This window comes from Acipenser ruthenus, chromosome 3, assembly GCF_902713425.1.
Source record: "Acipenser ruthenus chromosome 3, fAciRut3.2 maternal haplotype, whole genome shotgun sequence".
Taxonomy (NCBI): Eukaryota; Metazoa; Chordata; class Actinopteri; order Acipenseriformes; family Acipenseridae; genus Acipenser; species Acipenser ruthenus.
Window position 1 is genome coordinate 25,183,145 of NC_081191.1, and position 24,084 is coordinate 25,207,228.

The 24,084-nt window shown below is 37.2% G+C and overlaps 1 protein-coding gene across 2 annotated transcripts in view; it reads left to right on the plus strand.

The window, feature by feature from the left end:
- The window catches only part of LOC117394736 (zinc finger protein 407-like), a 274,187-nt gene that overhangs the window by 109,948 nt on the left and 140,155 nt on the right, over nucleotides 1–24,084 (plus strand). For both annotated transcript variants that reach the window (XM_033993241.3, XM_059012746.1), the window contains exon 4: nucleotides 13,730–13,804. In XM_033993241.3, the coding sequence (XP_033849132.2) occupies nucleotides 13,730–13,804 (75 nt within the window). The remainder of the gene's footprint in view (nucleotides 1–13,729; nucleotides 13,805–24,084) is intronic.

Genomic DNA, 24,084 nt, shown 5'->3' on the forward strand with positions numbered 1-24,084 from the left:
TTGTCTTGTGGCAGAGTAGGGAGAGGATGTGGGCAGGACACCTATGCACAGCCACAGGTGAATGTAATAGTTGAATTGGTTTGGGGATTGTGTAAGTGTTTAATTGTTTTATTGATAAATGTGGAATGTTGCATGGGGGTAATTGAATGATTGAGTGTCATTACCCCTTGTCACGCCCTATAAAAATAACAACGGAATGAATGTTTGGGGTGGGTTGTGTAGGAGAGTGTGGAGAAGGAGTGTACCAGTGAAAAGAGTGAGAAAAGGTACCGTGATAGCTGTGCTTGGGTGCTGTTTTGTTTATTTGAAGAGTTCTGTGTGTAGTGTTTTTGTTCACACTGTTATTTTGTTCATGTTTTGATTTCAATTGTAAATAATAAATGTGTGCAATAGCACTTGCAGTAATTGCAGTTGCTGGCCAGTCTTGACCGTCTGTCACGTTACCACAGTCTTTTATACTTAAGACCACTACTGTCATCATTTGAACAACCTCAAAAACATCCACACCTGAGTTTTTTTCAGGCAAATCCCCAATAGTCATTTAAGGCGCCAATAACACCCAAGTCTCCAAGTCATCTTCTTGGCTTTCAGTGCCAGACAATGCCCACCCTGGATATTGTGGCCAAACCCTTATGCCTCTTTTCCACTGTACAACCGAGCCGCGCCACGGCCTTACCGAGCCCTCATGGTTAAGGGGAGCCTGGTTTGTTTTTCCACTGCAGAGCTGAGCCATGCTACTGACGTCACATGCAACCAAAGACATTTGTTATTAATTGTTCATGGTTTGTACGGGTGCTTGAAAACCTGGAAAGTCTTGGAAACTGCTTTAACAAAATCCAGTCCTGCAACACCCTGGAAAATTGGCATTTTATTATAGGGTCATGGAAAGTCATGGACTTTTTTTTAAAAAATGTGATACTTTTTTAATTTACTTGTTGTATTCCACATTTTTAAGCCCCACCCCCCCCACAATATGTCAGATATGACCAAACTCGATTTGGCTCACTGTTCGTGCTTTTTGATTGGCTCACTGCGTTGTCAGAAGTGTATTCTTATGTGAGGTTTATGCTCGCCAGAGCTGGCGGGAGAGATTGCGGTTGCTGCTTGATAATGGTTGAGTAGCTGTGTAGTCTTTTAAACACTTTAAATTCACTAAAAAATGTCAGGCAAGTGCCATTTCAATGAACAGTGGTTTGAAAACAAGACCTTCAATGAGTGACTGCAGAAAGACAAAAACTATCAATGCAAAGCACGATCTCGGTATTGTATGAAAAGCTTTGATATCAGCAACATGGGTGAGTCGATGCTACAAAGTCACATGCGAGGGCAAAAACATTGTGATTTAAAAGTCAGCAAAGAAGGTAGTGCAATGAACATTACAGATTTCACAGTTTTCATGGTCCACCTGTACCCGTACCGTACCGAGCCGTGACGTGTCAGATGTGCCAGTGGAGAAGGTGTTAAAGACATGAATTAAGACTTTTTTTTCCTCAAGTCTTATTACATTGGTCCAGCTTTCAGTTATTGTATAGATAACCACATATCTATTGCATTTCATTGTACCGAACAAAAGTAAGGGATTGGTTCTGATTGTAGTTCGACCAGAGTGTTTCAGCATGCCCCTAGAAAGTCTGAAGGGGAAAAAAAATCTCATCAGGTTCTCGGAGGATGCTTCTAATTTTTGGGAACAGACTGCACTCAAACACTGCCTAAAGTATTGCTTTAATGGACTTTGCTGTCAATCCATATTATTAAAGTGTGTTACTGAAGATTGACCCCTTTCCTGTGCGCTCTTTATCTTGTCTCTCATCCAGACGAGATGTGTTACATGTGCAAAAATAAAAATTAATCCAAATTATATTTTGGATTCACACAAAGCTCAGTGGTATCTTGAGGGGAAGATTAAGAGGAATATAATAGCTATATATTTTAAGTGATGTTACTTACTGTAGTACAGAACATTGTGTACAGCATACATTGTGTAGACACCATTTGAGAATAACACGTGGATGTTTACACCAGGGTTAAGCCAATGGGCTGTATCAATAAGGATTAAAGGACTGATGCCTAAAGGTATTAAAGTCTTCCTACCTGTTTGTTGGCCTCCCCCTGCTGAATGCAGAAGACAGTTGGGTTCTTTTGCTTTTCTTTTTTTTTGTCTGCAGATGCAGTTTTATAGAACAGTATTGATTTAAAAAGCTGCTTGTGTAACTGAATCCCTTCCTTTGCTACACCCAAAGATCTAATTGGAAGATGACCTACAGCACAGGAAGTTCTTAGGTTATCACTCCTTTACATTCCTATAAATGCAATGCGCTTAATAGCAGGCTAATGCTTTATGAATGTGGCTCCTTGTGTTTTTCTATTAACAAGCTTCAGTTATTTGTTGTTTAGTACAAACAGAAGTTCAACTTCTTACTTTGAATGAGGGGCCTGTAGCAGGTTTTATACCCGGGTTGTGGAATGAATTGGAAATGAATTGAATTGGGGAATGAATATTATTCCAGGGAGGGACACAAACTCAAATTGTTGACAACTTGTTTTTATGTTATTTGCTTAATTTCTAAGATGCGGATTTCCCCTTTGCTATAAAACGTGTGTTCTTGTATTTTGTTTTTGTGCAATTTTAAAAAACGATTTACATGGAGAACAGTGCAAACATTGTAACGGCTGGTTTCACAGACATTCAAGGTAGTTCAAGATAATTGCTGATGTTCAAGATCTGGTCCTGTAATAACCATATGTAAAGGTAATGAAAATTAGACATTAATCCTTAATTATTTAATTATTTGTGGAACATTAATTACAGGTTATATTTATGTACAGTACCGGTTTAGAGTACTTTCCCAAATATGATTTTGCAAATTCCATTGATTAGAAACTCCATTTTCATCATAATTAATAAGAAACATTTGGGTAAAATATTGACCAGTAGTACCAAAAGCTTTCAAGTATTTTCAAATGCCGTTTGTAATAGGTACGTGCAATTGGAGTGTACACACAGTATCTGATGTTGAAAGTCATACACCCAAGGGTTTAAAAATGATTTTATACTATGGGGCAAAATAAAACATTAATTTGCTCTCCAAGGCACCAAGAAACAGTAAACAGTAAACACACTAAATAAATCATCTGTTTTTTTTTTTTTTACTGATTCATCGAGCTCCTCTTTTAAAGCTTCATTTGGTCCTCATTTTTTAAATTGAACCTGAGGAGCTGTTGCGGTTGTTGAATGCCTGTTTATTCTATAATGATGGTTTCACTAGAGTTGTTTTTTTGTCTGGTTTATACCAGCCAGTGACCTGCCCAATAGGCAACTTATCCTCAGTTGTGAAAGACTGAATGTAAACCTCTCACAACATCATAAGGTTCTATGTGAAAGTCAGCCAAATACTAATCCAGCTAATTTTGTTTTCTCTTCTTACAGAAGAAGGGTGAATTTACCTTTGTAGCACCCTTCCATTTACCTGAAAATCACTTATGCTTTACATTTAATTTCAATATTTATTTTTGTTTCATGCAAACATATATTTCAACTTTCATGTTACTACTGTAGTAAAGCAATTCATTTAATTAGGGGTATACATGAGAACGTGCCAGCGTGGTGCAGTGTCAAAGTCCATTCCTTTCATTTTTAACCTCTTGTATGAAGGACAAAAAAACAGAAGGGGAACCTTTGACTGCTGTACCCTGCTACTACTGTATCCTGAATAACTTTATTGATCATATGCTAATTGGAAAATGAATATTTACAAAACAAAATAAAAAAACATTAATATATTACTCTTTACAGAGGTCTGAACCAATTACAAGTAATTGAACCAATTACAAGTAATTGTCTTTATAGAAGTCTGAACCAATTACAAGTAATTGTTTTTTATTTCGTTAGGGCAGCAGTGTGGAGTAGTGGTTAGGGCTCTGGACTCTTGACCGGAGGGTTGTGGGTTCAATCCCAGGTCAGGGACACCGCTGCTGTACTCTTGAGCAAGGTACTTTTACCTAGATTGCTCCAGTAAAAAACCCAACTGTATAAATGGGTAACTATGTAAAAATAATGAGTAAAAAACAAAAACAAAAAAAATGTATGTGAAAATAATGTGATACCTTGTAACAACTGTAAGTCGCCCTGGATAGGGGCGTCTGCTAAGAAATAAATAATAATAATTGATTTTCTAGGAATAGATTCCTAAAACCCCCCAAGGAAGTCTATTACAATCCAGTGTGAAAACTAGTTCAATATCACCAAGACAAGCACTGCCTATAGTGACCAGTACTAACCTTTTTAGTGCCTTTTGAATTTAATGCAACTGCCCCTGTTATATTCTAAAAAATAAGAAAGAAAAAATAAACATTTCAGAACAGTTTGCCTAATTTCTCAGGGTTCAGACAATGAAAACATACCAAATACAGTGCTCACCCTTTATAACGCTACAGTGGGGTGCCATAGTTACAAGACTGTGCTATTTGTGTTCTGCCTTATAATGAGTATAAAAGGGCTACTGTAATGGCATTATGGAGCAAATGGGAGCCACGACCCGACCATGTTATAACCGATTCCACACTGTAACGGGGCGCGTTATAACAGGTGAGCACTGCATATAGTTATTTGGTGTCTGTTAACTACATTTGGCCAAGCACTTACAAGAAAGTAATAGGTTAGACTATACAACCTTGTAATATGTTTTTGTTTTTTTTCCCCCCAAATATACTTAAAAATCTGTATGGGGTACTTTACTTTAGGAAGTCAATTCTATATGTTAGCATACTAGGATCTCTGTAGAACAACAGATCATAACTTGCTGTATAGTAGATTCAACATCTGTAAAGATTTCTAACCATGTTTTATGGCTAAAAAAATGTAGACTTGATAAATAAAAAGACAGTTTTGTTATAAATTGCATCATTGCCATAAAATTGTGCAACAAGCTTTTTAAAATATCATTGCTGCCACTGAGCAGGTCTGTAATTTATATATTCGGGGATGTTAGAGGCAGTTTTGATTTATTTGGTCTTAGAGAAGTTTGGTAAAGCAAGATAATGAGCAGAGCTGGTGTTTAATCATTTAGCACATACCCTTGGAAAAAAAATATTTTCTTTATATTTTTAACACTGTGTGGAGAAATAAAGAAATTTGCCCAAGATGCTAATGGCCTTTTAAAAGTGTAATTCTTTAAATAATTTCCCAGCTTTAGATGAAAAGTTACTATTAGTTGTTTTTCTTGCAGTAGTTAACCATTAGTAGCTCAGTTATACCATTGTGTGTTCCTAAACATAATAGATTCAGTTGCTTTTGTGGACAGGGACCTACATTTGAGGGACCTATACTGTACTTAGGGCACTGATGTAAGCAATACATTTGTTCAACAGTACATGGTAGTGAAGTTTCCTTCTGTTTACCAGTACCGTTTTATGATGCAGAATTAATAAGAAACACTAAGATCACTTGTCATCCATAATTTCCCTTCAACATAGGTCAATGAATTTTAAAGACAGAATAAAAACATTTCAGTACACCCAACAGAACCAAAACAAAGTTTGATATTAAATTTGACTAGTGCAACAAAAAAATACAACAATGTATTTGGGGATCTCTTCTCCCATTTACTCATTTAGACTAAGAAACTACATTTGGAATTTTTTGACAATTACAAAATGCTAATTTCCTTAATTTTTCAATTACAAATGCAAATTTCTCTTACAAACTACCGCTTTCAGAAAATAATACATTTTAGCTCTTTTTACAGCTACTGCAGCAGGAAATACTAAAGCCTAGACCTGTTCCAACTGTACCTGTTGGGAGCCTTGTCTAGAGATAAAGGTGGCTAGTCATATTGCCGACTTCTTATGTGACAGATAGCAAGTGCCTCAGTGTCACTTATATCTCCAGCCTATGCAAGCCCAGAGAACTCCCTGAAGCCAGTCTAGGTTGTACAGTCCTAGATGAGGTCTTCATGGGTGCTGACCATAAAAAGTTCATCAAAGTAATGAGGCGAGGAGAGAGCTTGGTGCTCATGGGCAGAGCTCAGCACCGAAGAATGTGAACCAGCTCCAGCTGTGACAATAAAACAGCAGGTGGCTGCCATCATTAGGAGTGGCAGATGAGGCAAGGGACTAACATCCAGCCCACAAAACTCTCATTTGTTAGCCTCAGCCACTGTACCATGCAAAATAGCTTCCATCTCAGTCAATTTTCCCTAGAAAAGTGCTAGATAGTAAAGGGAAGAGGAAAAATGGAACATATGGTTCAGAGGACACTCTTGGGTTTTCTAATCCATTTTGAGTAAAATGCTTGAATCCTAGGTCTTTTCACTGATTGTTCTATTGAAGAGACTTTAGTTACAGTTTATGAACATTTCATTTGCTTGATATAAAGCATTTTAATATGTGCTCAAAGTAAACATTATGTTTATCTGAAAAATTACTTTGATATTACCTCATAATGCTCTTTTTCTTAAAGCTCACAGTCATTTCATTTTTAATTTCAAGGGAAAAAAAAAGAGTAAAATGTCAAAAAAGGTTAATAGGCAAATTGCATTGTACCAAACTATGTGGAAACTTTTGAATGGTTGGAAAGACATTGTGAAAGCAAGATATAACTAATATTTGGTTTATTAGCAGTGAGCTATAATGAAGACGTTTGATTTGTAGTTCTAAATTCGATTACATTAGCTGTTTGCATCTAGTTTTGTAAACATTTCACTTTTTTAGAAAGAAACATTGACCCTTTATTTTGCGTCTGTTTATAAAAACATTTGGTTTGGTTCAAACAGGTTTAGTGACGCTTTCTGTGTTTTGGTTTGATGGTGACTGAAGTACAAATATAATAGAGTAGAAGAATATAAATAAAAAAAAAACACACACCCCTGAATATGTCAGTGGAGTATGCCAGCCTATTGACTAATGTTTAAGTTATAACCCAAAATGTACTGGAAGAAATTCTATACAGGTTATGAGGACAAGAATATGGATACATTACATACATGTCCGGTCATAGTAAATGTTTGTGGCTTTAGTGGTCTGGAATCGATCTGTAGATGACATGACAATTAACTGAGAGGACGCCTTACTATCTTCAGTATCATAAGTACTTTTGATTTTTAGAATTAGTATTACTTTTTTTGGCAGGTTTCTGATTTTTGTATTTTTAAAATAAATGTAACACAACAGTCCCAGTTTTGAGTATCTGTTAAAATCTCAGGTATAAAAAAACCCCCAAAAAAACATGTACAAAAATAAAACACAACTCTATAATATTTCCTGTATATTGGCATACCCACTGATTTTAGTGTCTTTTATGTAACAATACTTTTGGAAAAATAATCTAGTAGTCTGACTTTATAGTATAAAATGTGCTTTTTACCAGCACTATCTCCACCATTAGACATTTATCTCATCCAGTTTCTTCTCACTTAATCACTGCTAGTGGTCTTGCCCCCACAAAGATGACTCTTTTGTGCTTTAGTGTATGCAAGCCTTTAATGGCAGAATACAAATACGATACTGCTGGACTTCAGTATATGCAAGCTATTAACAGATGACTTCATGTTACATGACATTCAGTTGCATTTATACATTAGTATATTTAAAATAAATTGCTAGGAAATTCAATTAAATGAAAAACAGTAATATTCCTGCACATGAGAAAAGCCAATATAAAGTCAGTTACTGAAGTGGTCGTACAAATCATCCCTCTGCAGTGTCATTACAAAAATATGTAACACAGACCTTTTTCAAGCCCCATCTACTGTAGAAATTAGTTTTAAATAAACAAAATAAATAAATAAATAAATAATAATTTAAAAAAATTAAAATAAAAGTTAAATCTGGGATTATATCAAAAAATGCTGATGTCCTCAGGATTACAGTTTTCTGCAATCCTGTAAGGACGTTCTTGATTACTAGATAGAAAAAGCAAAAAGATACGGAGGCATGAGAGTAATTTTCAGGTGATGCAGAAATGGTTGCAATCTGCATGTTTATTCCAACTTTATATTACATTGTTCAGTAATCCATATCTGAAGACTTTCTTCAGTATAAAATTTCCCTTCCTTATGAACCAAGAAACAGCTTAAGGGCCTACTCTGTCTTACTTTAAACGTGGTAATATTTCACCCAGATCACATCCTTGTTCAAGTTCTTGTTATTAAAACAAAACAATTGTGGGGTCCCCAAGTGGCACGACCACATGGTAGACAGGGCGAGTCATTCAGCCAGGTCAGCGGAGGTTGGAGTTCTGACTGTCGGAAGATGCTGATCTTCGCTGGGGATTCATAGGGAGAGTTGCATTGGCTCTGGTGCTCCTGTTTATAATGAGCTGATTAGCTTGGGGGTGTGAGTAGAGGATGTCCACTGACCTTCAGTTCTCCTGAGCTGTTGTGTGGGTTATTGTGGGGAGGGAACATGATTATACATTCTAGTCAGGCACTCTAAATTGATACAAACAAGAAAATAAAAATTGTGTGGCATCAAAAGAGTGTAAGGGCAACATAAGGGAAAAGTGTTTTTACGTTTGCAGTGAATTGCGGAATCCCCTTAACATTGTGATTTTGAAAGGAGTTTGAGCTGGGTGCTGGCGGAATTCCAATAGCGCTGACCAATGAAGAAAAAGAGTCAGAAGCTGCTAGAAAATGAGTAGCATTCCCTTTAAGTCCTGGTGTTTGCCTTTGGTGTGATTTTTGATGTACAAAAAGTTGCTTGTACCATTTGCTAATGCAGTATTTAGAAATATTTACATTCATTGAACAATTTTGGAATATGTGATTTGCAGGATTTCGTTATATTCATAAACAGTATTTTGTTTTATATTTCCAGCATTTGCAATAAAGAGCTTATTTAAGATTTATATGGAAACTGTGGTTTGGAACGTGGCGTCATTAACTTTAGAGCTGCTGTAAAAAAGAAAGATTTGTAAGAAACATTTTTTTTTTTAAATATATAGGCCTACACCTCATACTTCATGATTTCAGGAAGTAATTTAGTCCATTGTGTTTTAAATTTGAATTTATTATTATTTTGCTGTCAGTGTCCCAATATCTGGTAACCTCTTTTTTTAATTTTATTTTTTTTTTTCTTCCTGGTGTAAAATACAAATGCCCTCATTGTAGCGTAAACAGAAAATAGGCCCTACATTTTTTTTTTCAATGTATATTAAACAAAGTGCTTCATGTGCACCTGTGTTTGTGAAAGTCAGTGTTAGCAGTACATACAATGAATTATGGGTCGCAATCCCATCAGCTGTGATAGGCTACAGTATAAATCAGAAGGTGAAAACTGAAAGGTTAAAAACTTCTTCCTATCATTGGATAAAAAAAAAGGTGTTTGAATTTTCTTTTTTTTTTTTGCCCCTTAGCCAACTGTGAGCTGTATGATAGTGAGTGACAGTACTACAGACAATTCACCCATGACGAATGTGAGTTGTGACTAGGATCCATGAAAAGTATCTGTGTTAATAAAATACAAATACCAAAATAAAATGGTGACTTTAAGTAACAAATAAGTGGTGAAGTGGAGCCCAGTACCGACGCCCCAGTCGACTCCAGCCCCACTACACCCTAAACAGAATGCGTCCAATAAGTCATGTACGCTCATTTGGATGTATTTATAGCATTGATTTTGACTTGGCATGCTGGAATGTAAGTTAGGTCATACAATAGTTGATCAAGTGCACCGAGATCTAAGGAAAAGAATAAAGTTGCGTAACTTTGTACTGCATACATCATTATAAATTCAGTTATTGCTAATCAAGTACATCACTTGAAAGGTTGGAGTCTTTAGATTTAAAAAAAAAAAAAACATGGATATTTTTTGTATAAGATAGTTTGCCAACTGCATGCAATGCCATTTGTATGACTGATCAGGGGGGCAATAAATATGTAACTTTGTGGGCTGCATACATCATTATAAATTAAATTATTTGCTAATCAAATACATCATTCGAAAAGGCTGGCTTCATACATTTCAGTGCTGCTTTGAAATAAGAGAATATTTTCTTTGTGTGGAAACATATGCAAATTCTGAAAGATGCCAAATACATTACTCGCATATTCAAATATGAAAGTGACAGGACGGCTTAGTAGTGATGACGTCCACAGACCAGGAAGCTGACGCAGAGGCACACAGGCAGGTGCTTGCGGGTTAAAGTGCCGGGGCACGTTTTTATTCAGAATAAAATAATTAAACAAAAATAATGCTCACATAGCAAAATAAAAGGGCATACAAAAACAGGTCACGAACACAAATACCTCCACCAAAACCAAGTACCGTGTTGGTACTTCCAGCACTATCAGCAATGATTATTTTTACTTTCTGTTTTAATTTTACTTTTGTTTTCTGTCAAACACCCGCTCTCGTTCCTCCTTCCTGAACCCCCACCCCTGACCAGCCAAAGCTGCTGTTTTTTTTATTTTTTATATACATGTGACCATCTCCGGATTAGCAATACATTAATCAATCCGGAGATGGTCACATTATACACAAGTTGTTAGTTTGCGTGGCCGACATGTCGACCGCATATTCTCACGAGCTGTCTGGCAGAGACGAGTTGCTAAAACCGCCTCTGCCAGACCACATTTAAACTATACACCAATGCAGTATTTATAATACATTCACTCGTGTTACATAACCTCACACAATACATCATATATGTCTTTACAAGCAGGGTTTATTTATATATATATATATATATATATATATATATATATATATATATATATATATATATATATATATATATATATATTAATTAATTAATTAATTATATTTCCAACCATATAAATCTATATTTTTCACAGCAGACCTAAAGTTCATGAAGACATGTCCCACATCAGTTTGCACAGCTATATTATATTGTTTATTTTAAAATATAGGACATATTTATAACATAGTCTCTGTAAATCACCTTGGATAAAGGCATCTGCTAAATAAGCAAATAATAATAATAAATTGCTGAAAGCTAACATGCAAATGAGGCCACACCCCGAAAGTCATGCTGACCACTGGCACTAACACAGATGGAAAAGGTCAGGGCAAAGCAGGTCACCAAAATCACATTATGTCTTGTCCTAGGATTAGAAGCAGTCATTTTGAAAAGTGCCTTGAAACACTTTAAAGTTATAAGTGTAAAAAGTTGTCAGGATGTTAACAATGAAAAGAAAAATGACATGTATGTTATTTAAACAGTTGTAGCAACACATGGGGATGTATAACGCAATTTTATTTTGAACCTCACTACTTACTCTTTAACCTCTCTTTTTTGAAAAGATTTCCAGTCTGTCCATTTTATTACAGATTAAGATTGAAGCATACAACTCATGTCATGATGGAACATTAACATTTAGATAAAACAAAGGGAGCTTTTGTGGGGTCTAGTTGTACAAAATGGTAAAATCAACCGTCTTGTCATCGGAATACACACACATAATGTGCTTCAGGCATTTATCCTGGCTTGTTATTAAATGGTAGGTATAAGAGCCTGCGTCATAGATCTAACGAGGTTTAGTTTCAGCGGAAAAAATAAAAGATACAGACCGTTCTTTTTATCTGTTGTGATATTATGAATATCCCCAAGGCCAAGGAGTCTTATTAGTTAAATGTATTTATAAACTGATAACATGAATGACACCATAATATCCTTTTATAAGAATAATCAAGACACAATCATTTAAAAGACCAAATTACATTGATAAACCCAGAGGCTGCAAGATAGAGAGAGAGATTCATTATGGTAACTTGACAGTACCAATGGCCAAGAAATGAACAGCGTATAAAATAAGTAGATGGTTTATAAAAAAATATATATTTTAATAATAAATGTGTACCTCAGTTTGCCTCTGCATGTGATTTATTTCAGAAGTGTTCATATGAGGCTCTTGCAGTGGGCAGTGCTAGTTGAGCCATCACATGTCTGGATTAATCCAACACTGAAGATGAAAATCTTACAACATGCCAGTTTGATTTGTAACCCTCCCAATCAAAGAATGCTAATTAAAATCATATTTTTGCATATGCCATGTCTTTCATGTACATATGCAAATTGAGTATATTGCCTTTCAGCACTTGGTAATTAAGTTTATGAAGGACAGCTGTAATACATAATTAACAGAAATGTTTGCAAGCCTCTTTTACACTGCAACTTAAACAAGCAACACAAGTGTTTTAAGGACTGCCTTGATTTTCTTTTAAAGTGTTTTTTTTTTCTTTTAGATAGTGGTTGCTATCAGTTCCCTAATAACTTTAATTTGATCAATTCATTCAAGGTCTTCAAAACGGCTGACATAAAAGCTTGCAAGGCAAAATCCAAGAGAACGTTTCAAATGATTTGAATATTTATGTCAATGTCTGAAGATGTTAGTATTGAGGAATCATTTACGGATGTGTTGCAGGATGACAGTGATTCAGGGGAATATCTGTTCTCGGCTCATTAACGTGGGTGCCTGTTAAATGCCCTCAACCCATTTGGCTGCTGAATGGGTAGAAACCTTGCTACAGGTCATGTGGTGAGGTAGTGATCCTCCTCTTGATCATTCCCAGTCCACACGTGACCTAAAGGCTTTTCTCTCAGGGCGACCGTCTGAGTGAGAATGTTGCAATACTGTATCGACGCCACTAACTGCTACAGGGATTGGAATATTAATTTGTGATTTAAAAAAAATTAAAAAAATGTTGTCTTCATAGAATCATGTAGTGGAGATAGGGACACAAAGAGATCACTGTATACCACACAAGTACTTACTCTCTTTATCCCATCATTGGAGAGACACAACAATATGGCCTTTGACCTACCTCTGCCTTTATCGTATGGAAGAAATTGATACCCAAGATTATGAGGAGTATGGCACACAAGTACCCCTACTTATTGTTTAGCTAACATATAAAGGAGGTACAACCAGATCTGGGAATGCTATATGTGGTGGAGATTAGAAATGTGAATATTTTGGCTAAAATCCTCCCTGCCCCTGGAGTAAAACCTTTAAAACCATAACTGAACAACAGCAATAAAATGTCCTATTAATGCCCTACTTGGTTGGCATATGCTTCTGTATTCAAGGCAACATAAATTACTGCTGTTTCAGACAGGCTGTCCCTTCTGGAGAACAGACTTGTGCTGCAGATGTCAACCCCCAAAATTCCTATGAAGTTATTAAAAGAGGATATCATTTTATACCTCCAGAACAATTTCAGCCCCTTGCAGACTTCAAAACAGTGTCCTAGCCGCTGTAAATGGTGGCCCATGTGGTTGTAATTTTTTGTCCTACCATAATATCATGAGTTGAGGGTATACAAGTACCACTGCATAGCCCATCACTATTCTATTGAAATAAGAGATCACTAGCTCTACAAGTAGTTGTAACTTTGTCACAGTAAATATTCAGCAGGTACGCTGGGGAGACAAGTTCATGGCACATGACCGCCTGCTCGGTTATATTTGATTCTTACCTGTGAAAACAGATTTTATTAAATTAAAATGAAATGTTCATCAACAGTGTTGCCCACTAAAATGACTCCTGGAATTTTTTTCACAGCGCATATTTACCAAGTAAGGGGATTGTTAATTGTATCTGTAAGCCTCATATTATAAATTTTCATAATGAAATTCAGGTATTATTATTCAAATTAACCCCATTTTCATTTGTTTGTGGTTTTGTTTCTGTCTAGACAGCAGAAACATTGACTGTTGAAACGTACTCATACAGGCCTGTTTTTCATTTTTTGTATTTTATTTTTTCACTAGATGGGCCTTTGTCATGAAAAAACACCTGAACACACATTTACTCGGCAAGCATGGGGTAGGAACGCCTAAGGAAAGGTAAGCTACTTTACAGTAAATGTAAAGAAAACACAATCACGATTTGGTTTGATATTTTTATACATATATCCTTGGTCATTAATCAACTGCTCAAAAGTCGACCTTCTCTTCACAAACACTATAATTTTGTCTTCAGAATGTCCTTTTGCTGCATGGATCAACAACCGCTGTTGTAGGTGAAAAGGTTTAGAACAGAGGTCGGTTTTATTTGTGCAGAAGCAAACAGCAATTTTAAGTTGACAAAATTAAGTGTTTCTCTGAAGGCAGGTTGAGTTTTTTCTGATTTACACAACCTACTCAACACTTTGAAGAGGCAAGAGAATTTTTGTTGTGAAACAACAGTTAATGAAAAATAAAAAAACTGAAATGTCTTGGTTAGATAAGTATTCACCCCCCTGAGTCAATACTTGGTAGAACCACCTTTGGCAGCAATTACAGCTGTCAGTCTTTTGGGGTAAGTCTCTCTACCAGGTTTGCACATCTGGATCGTGCAATATTAGCCCATTCTTCTTGGCAAAATTGTTCAAGCTCTGTCAAGTTGGATGGGGATCGTTGGTGGACAGCAATCTTCAAGTCTTGCAACAGATTCTCAATCAGATTCAAGTCCGGCCTTTGACTGGGCCACTCTAGGACATTCACTTTCTTGTTTTTAAGCCACTCCATTGTTGCTTTGGCTGTGTGCTTGGGGTCATTGTCCTGTTGAAAGGTGAATCTCCGTCCCAGTCTTCAGTCTTTTGCAGACTGAAGCAAGTTTTCCTCAAGGATTTGCCCGCATCAATTTTGCCCTCTACCCTGACAAGCTTCCCAGTCCTTGCCGATGAAAAGCATCCCCATAGCATGATGCTGCCACCACCATGCTTCACAGTAGGGATGGTGTTACCTGGGTGATGTGCTGTGTTGGGTTTGCGCCAGACATAACGCTTTGCATTTAGGCCAAATAGTTAAATTTTTGTTTCATCGGACCACAGAATCTTTTGTCACATCTCCCACGTGCCTTTTTGCAAATTCCAAGCGGGATTTTACATGGGCTTTTTTCAGAAATGGCTTCCTTCTTGCCACTCTTCCATACAGGCCAGATCTGTGGAGTACCTGAGTTATTGTTGACACATGGACAGTTTCTTCAATCTCAGCCATGGAACGTTGCCTTTCCACAACTTTATCCTGGAGTTGTTTTGAAAGCTCCTTGGTCTTCATGGTAGTATCTTTGCTTTGAATGCACTACCAAACTGTGGGACCTTACAGAGACAGGTGTATTTAATCTGAACTCATGTGAACCACTTTTATTGCACACAGATGGACTCCATTTAACTTATTGTGTGAATTCTGAAGGCAATTGGTTGCACCTGCGCTTATTTAGGAGTGTCATAGCAAAGGGGGTGAATACTTATCTAATGAAGACTTCTCAGGTTTTTATTTTTAATTGATTTGTTTTTTCACCCCCCCATTGTTTCACACATTAAGAGTGTTGAGTAGAGGGGCTCCCGAGTGGCGCATCCAGTAAAGGTGCTCCGTGTGGAGTGTAGGATGCGCTCTATTCCACAGCCGACTGTGGATGGGAGCTCCCAGGGGGCAGCGCACAATTGGCCGAGCGTCGCCCGGGGGGAGGGAGGGTTAGGTCGGCCAGGGTGTCCTCAGCTCACCGCGCACCAGCGACCCCTGTAGTCTCGCCGGGTGCCTGCGGGCTTGCCTGTAAGCTGCCCGAGGGCTGCGTTGTCCTCCGACGCTGTAGCTCTTGGGTGGCTGCATGGTGAGTCCACAGTGTGAAAAAAAGCGGTCGGCTGACGGCACACACTTCGGAGGACAGTATGTGTTCATCTTCGCCCTCCTGAGTCAGCGCAGGGGTGATAGCGGTGAGCTGAGCTTAAAAAAATAATTGGCCATTCTAAATTGGGAGAAAATAATAAAAAAAATAATAATTGGCAACGACTAAATTTATACAAAAAAAAAAAAGCGTGTTGAGTAGATTGTGTAAATCAAAGGAAAAAAAATCCCCTTTGAATGCATCAAGATTTCAGGTTGTAACACAACAAACTGTGAAAACATCCAAGGGAATGAATACTTCCTGTAGGCACTGTATAGTGTCCCCAGTTTAAACTACTTGCAACAACTACTTGCAAAGTAGCTTGTGCCCACATCTGTTAAGGAGAGTGTGCTGTGGGGGCTTGAATGGTTCTTTAGCCTACTCTAGGTTTCTTCAGTGGAGAATTTTATGACGTGTAAGCCTTTAGCTACTGATACATCAGTCAATTGGGGATTCTAATTGTTTGTAACAGGGTGATGTTACATACGTGGTTCGTCACTGAATAATACTCAGAGCAGACACAGAGCATTGGGTGTTGACACACTGCACAGGGGTGCAGATTTAATAAACAACACACAGGCTGTCACTAGGGTACCAGCAATGGTAGCCATAGTGTCAGATTTAATAAAGAAAATAAAACAAAGCTATAAATCAAAGTTTGCCACACAAGGCAAGCGCTAATCCTACTAAAAGGAACGTCCCGCTCCAGGAACCTACTACTCTATGCAAACGCTCTACACTGCTTGACCTACTTGTGGCATTATCACAGCGACTCCGACCTCTTCAAACAGTCTTTTCACACGTCCCCGGCTGGGCTATGCCTTCACGAGCTCTGTCTTGAAGTGGATGGGTTTTGTGTAGTAGTTCTCTCCGTGGAGCGGACACTCTCCTCCTTGATGTAAACACAGCACCCATCTGTGTAGCATGGCGGTGCAGATGCTTTTTGAGCTACAAGCAGCCTCCCCGAGCACGCCCCCCAGCCAATCAGGACCTCCCGATCAACTCCGCAACAGGCGAGCCTACCTGCTCAATTAGTTCCTTAGCAACGCGTCTCTTGTTGCACGTCCCAGCTGCTTCCATAAAGGCACACATGCACTCAAAACCACTGTCTCCCTGTCAGATTGTTATATGGCAAACACCGGATAACAAAATGCAAGGCACTGCACATTTTGTCTTAGTGGGTGGCACCGTATATACCAGTGGTGGCCAATACACCAAACACTGCGATCCATTTTGGTGGATCGCAACGGGCTCCGCTATCCACCTGTAATCTATGACCTACAGTTATTAGCAGGATTTAATATAATAGTATCCAATACGTAAGATAGCAATAATAAAACAAAACAAACACAACCACAAAAATGTTACCAATGCACAATCAAAGCATTTTTAATATTAAGCATTAATATTAAAAATTAACTAAGCATAGGTAGTTATAAAATAGAAACTTACCAGCATTTTTCAGTCTTGAAACCTGGTGTAGGCAGGGCTCTGCGGTAACTTTTAGGCACATTTAAGCCATGGAAAATATTTTAGCCACTGTTGGTTGAACTTTGTATGTTCTTTTGCTACTTACAACTGTGAACACGCTGTAACTAACATAGCCCTTCTCGAAGTTCCCTGTTCGCTTTCATCTTCTGACATACCTTCATTGCTCAATTCTTGTAAAGACCCCGACATATCTGAATTTTGTTCATTGCAGTTTTCTTTTGAAACCTCTCCAATCACATAAAAATAATTTGTTATTTTCCTCATCTTGGTTTGACAAGTTTTCAAAGTGTCTGGAAATGAGTAGTTATCGCACTGATAAATCAGTGAAATTGGCAGGGTATGGGATTTGTAGTTTTTAATGTGTGAGTAACAGTGGGCAGTAGACACCAATAAACTACATTCCCATAGTACACTACGATTGAGCTATGAGAGTTAGATGTGAGTGAATGTTTTTTTTTTTATTCTTTCAGCTGAAATAAAAACATGTTTATTTTTTATAGTCAACCTTTAGGAATTTCTAGGCGCACAAACGTGTGCCTAAATTTAAAATGTAGGTTCACACAAGCATTTATTTAGTCTCACATGCAGAAACTGTTGGGATATTTTCACCTGTGCTACCGGACGGCACATTCACCAAAAATCTTTTGCGATCCACGTATTGGCCACCACTGGTATATACCTTGAGAGAATGAGCAAATGATCATGAATGGACGTTTTCTAGTCTTACTGTACTTCTTCATTGGAATGTTATCACAAGCTTTCAACCCGCATCTGACATGTTTTATTATTATTTATTTATTTCTTAGCAGACGCCCTTACCCAGGGCGACTTACAATTGTTACAAGATATCACATTATACATTATTTCACATTATACAGATATCACATTATTTTACATACAATTACCCATTTATACAGTTGTGTTTTTACTGGAGCAATCTAGGTAAAGTACCTTGCTCAAGGGTACAACAGCAGTGTCCCCCACTGGGGATTGAACCCACAACCCTCCGGTCAAGAGTCCAGAACCCTAACCACTACTCCACACAATTTTTTAATTCATGTTTTGTGTTTCCCTTTTGAAGAACCTTTACCTGGTGCATTTATAGTAGATTAATAAGAATGTAATAATCTACATCCTTAACACAATCCTATACATCTTTTTATATTGATATTATTACAGGTAAGATATTGTACTTGAAACTGGCATTTCTTCTTGTTTTTTTTGGGGGGGTTTTGGAAAACAGCGAGTGAATAGACAGGTGATGTATACAACATATTTTATTCATTATTAAACAGTATGGTAAATATATGAAACAATAAACAAAAATACTTTTGTTGTACGCTTATCGGGCAGATAAATAATAATTATCCCAAATAAATCAATGTTGTTCTAACAAGTCAGCAGCCTTGCTGTGATGCAGCTAGTTCTGGGTTGTCTAAAATATCCAGTTTTATGAAATCTTAGGATAATTATAGCTGCTGTTTTTCTTTCTTCTGAGATATGTGGACCCACCCCTCCCAAAAATGTCTAACCCTTTCCCTGATTTTCATGTCCAGTGAAAATCAGGAAGAAGGGTTAGATTCGGTACAGAAGTATTTAGTGGCAGCATAAATCATTTGATTTGGTACCGGAATAAATACAGTATGCAAAAAATGGTGTCAGATTTTGCCGTAATTCAAATTGACAGACACTTTGGTTAATGCCTTTATCAACGTAATGCATGAGTCTAAACATTTGTCTACTTACATTTTTTTAAAGTTGATTTTATATCTCAGTGCCTCCTCTTTTGTCACTGATATCCTGTTCACACTAGCTATATAATGCACAATCATCACATTTTGTGAAAGTGAGTGTGAATTGTGCAGTTTTAAACAGATGCTGCTTTCACATTATTTTTCAGTAGGTATTGTGGAAAGGCTATTAGTTTGGACATTTAGAAACCCACATTTAGCAAACTAAATAAACGTAGATTTTATATTTCTTTCAATTAGACAATTGCATATGTTGTGATTGTGCTTCCTGCATTCATTGACATGGAGTACATGTGTCTGTCAGTACCTGGTGAAAGTAGTGTTTTGAAATTGAAAATGTATGCAAAAATATGGGTTGCCAATAGTATTAAAACATTCTAGGACTAAAATTGGCTTATGTAGCTTTAATGTTGTGGAAGTAACTCTAAAATATCAAGCTCATCTGTCCAAACCTATTATAAGTTAACTAAATTAGCTGTGACAATTAAATTATAATGCATATTGTTTGTGAGTGTTTAGTCTCCATGATTTGACTGATATATGCAAAGATGGTAATTTATTGAAAGTAAATTCATGTAATTGGGCTTCAGAATTTGATGAACCAAAAGAAGGTGTCAGCATGGTTTCCATCAAAAATGTACAAAAAATAATCCAAAACATGTTAATGGGTTCATAGGAGCAAAGAAGAACTTGCATTATTGCTCAGAAAGACTCATCACTTTTAAACAGTGATGAGATCCTTCAATTTTTTTGAATATTACTGTTATTTTCTGGCATTCTGGTCAATGTGTTGCACAGTGTGCGTGCCCAGTGTTCTAAATGTTATAGACCAAATGAGGAGGAACTCTTTCATGCCTGACAGTAAGGTGAGGCAGTTTACATTATCTTTCAGGTAAGAAACACTAAAAACAAGGACTATATATGTTCAAATTCTAGCATACTGATACCGATTCCTTCTTAATATAAAAGATATGTACAATTATTTTCAGATGAGTCTGTTTAGGTGTAGTTAAGTTTTTCTGAAGCCATGTTTTTGTACTACACATTATTCACAGTGTACTTCGTATTATGTTTTAGGCTTACTGTAGTTCCACTTTATTAACATTTCAGTCCTGTAAAACAAAAGGTTGATCTGTTTTACCGTCGTGAACGTGAGTAACTAGCTTAGATACTGTAGTTTAATTTTGATCAGTAACGAAATGAACGGCCTGTCAGCAAAGTTTTAAAGTTTACAAACTTAAACTATTTTAAGCCACTATACTGATCTACTGTTACATATGAAATATTCTCACCAATTGCATAGCCTTCTTTGTTAGGAATAAAATGTAAGTGTACTACTGCAGGGGTTCTCAACCTTTATTTAATCATGCCCCATCTTAGCAATTATGAATTCACTTTTGAGTAAGGGTTTTGACAATCATTTTTATTTCGATTTAACTGACATTTGTATCAAATTATACAGCTTAAATGGCAGTTTAATGATTTTGTTGTAGTACTTTTATTTGTACACAGTAATGATAAATGCTGATACAGTATTAAGATCTGATTGCCACAATACTGTTAAAACATATTCCATCCCATCCTGAATACTAAAATGTGCCGTTAGCCTCAAGGTCTTAAAAATTACCCAAATTTCAGCTCCCTTCTTGTCACAGAACCATCCCACAACTTCTGGGGGATCTTTGTCTGTGAATAAGTGCTTGTGTAAACATGTACTATTTGTTGGTGGTCTCCATGTCTTAAATATATATTTGTGGATACACTGTAATTGCTTAGGTATATGATTACTATCAGGAGCTCCCCCAGAAATCTTTTACATGGACGCACAACTGAACACACCAACATCCCTTCTCATGGTGATAACAACTGCATAACCAGGCTGTAAAGTGTTTCAGCCAATCAGAGTGCTGCACTTTTGTTCTTTCCTGAGTTTCACAACACTTACATTAGAAAACTGCAATCAAATTGTATCACTGTTTCCCTTTCAAAAAATGAATAAACACAGCACACTGCCATCGAGACAGAACAACAACTACTACAGTGACAGCCAAATAGTCCACAACAACAATAAAAGCTACAAATGAACCTTTTTGAAAGACAGACTTAAACTAGGGGAAAAAAATACTAGCTCACAAATCTTTTATGCTAGTTCCATTTCTAATTATTTTACTCTCACAATCACTGCAACTAATCATTATTAATCCACTAAGCATGGCGTATAAACAACTTTTTTTTTTGTTACATGTGACAAAACAGGCAGCTAAAAAAAATAACAATAATATCATGTTTTTTTCTTGTGGCAGCATTTTCCTGATTTTCAACAAACACATCTCTCTTTTCATCAGTAACATTTAGAAATCAGGTTGTCATTTTCATTCAACTGTGGTGAAGTCACGTGACCTGTACATAATAAACCTTATAATCTTACAGCTGTACATAAGACTGAAAACTACGGGAGTTCTAATATAATCTATAGGGCTGTAAATGACTACTACTGATTTTATAATAATAATAACACAATAATTATATGTTAATGATGACTGATACAATTAAAATACAAATTAAACTTTAACTTACCATGCCCAATCCTGGAAGAGCTGCAGAATTCAGATCATGCAGTAGTACTGTACTAACATTCGACGCCAGAAACATATTTACCAGAAACAGACGGTTCGGTGTTTTTACTGCTTTTTTTTTCTTCTCTCTGACAACCTGGATCATCACAAGACAGATTTTGGCTCTTTTTGAAGGCTTCAACCAAACGTATCTGCTTCCATTTGCTCTTTTACTACCACTAAATAAACAGCAGGATTCTATTAGCTTCAAATGTTTCGCTTCAACCGATCGCACAAGATACATTCGAGTCCACACTTTTGAAGACGAAATTTTGCAAACCAGAAGGTAAGCACAATGTGTAATGTACGTACGGCTGCGGGTGCCAGTGATTACCACTGACTTCCAATTAGTAGTAGAGCAGTATACAAAACAAATATGTGGCCACTAATGTCATCTGTTTAAGTGACGACTGTCCTTTTGGGCCGAAAACCCATAAAAAAAAAAAAAACGTATTATCAACTATATATCTGTGTTTCTGCCAGTCATCTAAAGATTAAAAGGATAAGTAACACTCCTGCAGAAGAAATGTTTTATCCCTTACCATTCCTGTATACAACCTACTTGTTCCAGATTTGTCCACAAAGAGATTCTGGGGATGTTAAATAAATTCCATGTAATTTACTGTAATTGGGCAAGGGGAAATTTAATTCCCCTCTTATGAAAGAACAGTGGTATGGCTTTATTAAAAAAAAAAAAAAGAAATGCTAACTAGGTAGAAAGTCACAATTGGTAACCGACAGTTGTATCACTAATATCCAGCAGGTTGTAGGTTTGAATTTGTTAATCAAGTTCATTGTACCCCTTTGTAACTAAAAATATGTATTTTTCTGCATATTCCAAGAATCTCAATTTTTTGTATTACCATTACACACAATACAATACAAAGTTTCATGTATCCAAAGAAAACAAAACAAAACAAATGCAAATAAGATCATGTTAATACATTTTTGTTACAATGATAAGCATGACTTTTATGTGGAGATTATATTATTTTATTTACTTGATGTCTGTTTTTCATCTTCTGAGGCTAACCTATGTATATATTATGATATATATTTTTGCTTAAATTGAACTGACCAGTGGGTGTTTACGTCAGTAAATAAATAAATCCCTGAATTTAGTCAACCAGAAAAAAGGCACTTTTTGTGTAATATACAAAATTTCAGATTGCTCATTGAACCAATGCCATGAGCTTTTGTTTCCATTTGTTTTTTTGTCAATACTACGTTCCATTAATCCTAATAAGTACAAATGTAATAGCATATCCAGCATCACAATCTTCAGTGTTTTGTAAAAATGCACAGAAGATAAAAACAAATTTAGCTCTTTGCAAAGAGCTTTTAGCTGCTGGCCCAAATAGACTGTTGAATGGCTGTGTTTTAGATGGCCTCAAGTAAAAAGAGAACAGCTAGCCTATTGCTGGAGTCACAGAACAAGGTTGCTAAAGGAGGGCAACAAATGACTTTTTTAATAGACTGATCAGCTGGAATATGGATGGACTGAATCCATCATTCTGATCTATCCATCAGCACGACACAGGCCTCAGCTAATGATGGGAGCACAATGGACCGTCACAGACAACAATTAGGGGCTGATCTGTCAAAAACATTCTGACATGGATAAATAAGCTGATGAGTGGCTGGATTTTCACCTTACCAAGCCACAACTGAGCATGTATGGTAATGTAACACAACGCTAGTCACGGACCTGCAAGACACAGTGGTGTTGTCTCAGGAGGCGACAGCCTTGCTACAAAAGTGGGCTATTTGCACGGTACATCCTCTTCATTTGGAAGAAGGTTTTTACTCCAGGTACTTCCTGGTCCCAGGCGGGATGGTGGCCTCAGACCAGTCCTTGACCTCAGACATATTGACCTGTATCTGAGTTGACGGAGGTTCAAGATGTTGACCAAGCTGTTGCAGTCAGTAAGGCCAGGTGACTGGTTCACCACGGTGGACTTGAAGGACACTTATTTTCCCCATAAGACCAGGGCACAGGAGGTACCTGCGGTTCGCTTTCCAAGGGACAGCGTACAAGTTCCAGGTACTGTCATTCGGCCTCTCTCCAGCTTCCCATGCCTTTTCGAAGTGCATGGAGGTTATTCTGGCCCCATTGAGACTCAGAGGCATCAGAGTACTCAATTACTTGGATGACTGGCTCATTTGTGCTCAGTCCCCAGTGCAGGCAGAGGCCCACATAGTACTTCGTTGGAGGCTTAATGTGCTGCTGGAAGCACCTTATGAAGCTACCCTTTTAAGTCCGTGCATTCAGCTGAGCTGAAATACTTATCTTTGAAAGCGACTCTTGCTAAGCGGGTGGGCGAGATGCAAGCATTTTCTATTGCAAAAGCCTGCTTAATTTTTGCAGAAGACAGGATGAAGGTTACGCTTCATACCAATCCTGCTTTTTTGCCAAAAACCATCTCGGCATTCCACATCAACCAGACTCTGGAATTGGAGGCTTTCCATCTGCCTCCTTTCCAGTCTGACAGAGAGCGACAACTCCATACGCTTTGCCCGGTGTGGACACTAGCATATTATGTGGACAGAACTCAGAGCTGGAGGCAGTCTGAACATTTTTTTTGTCTGTTATGTGGCTAAGTCCCATGTCAAAGCCCCATC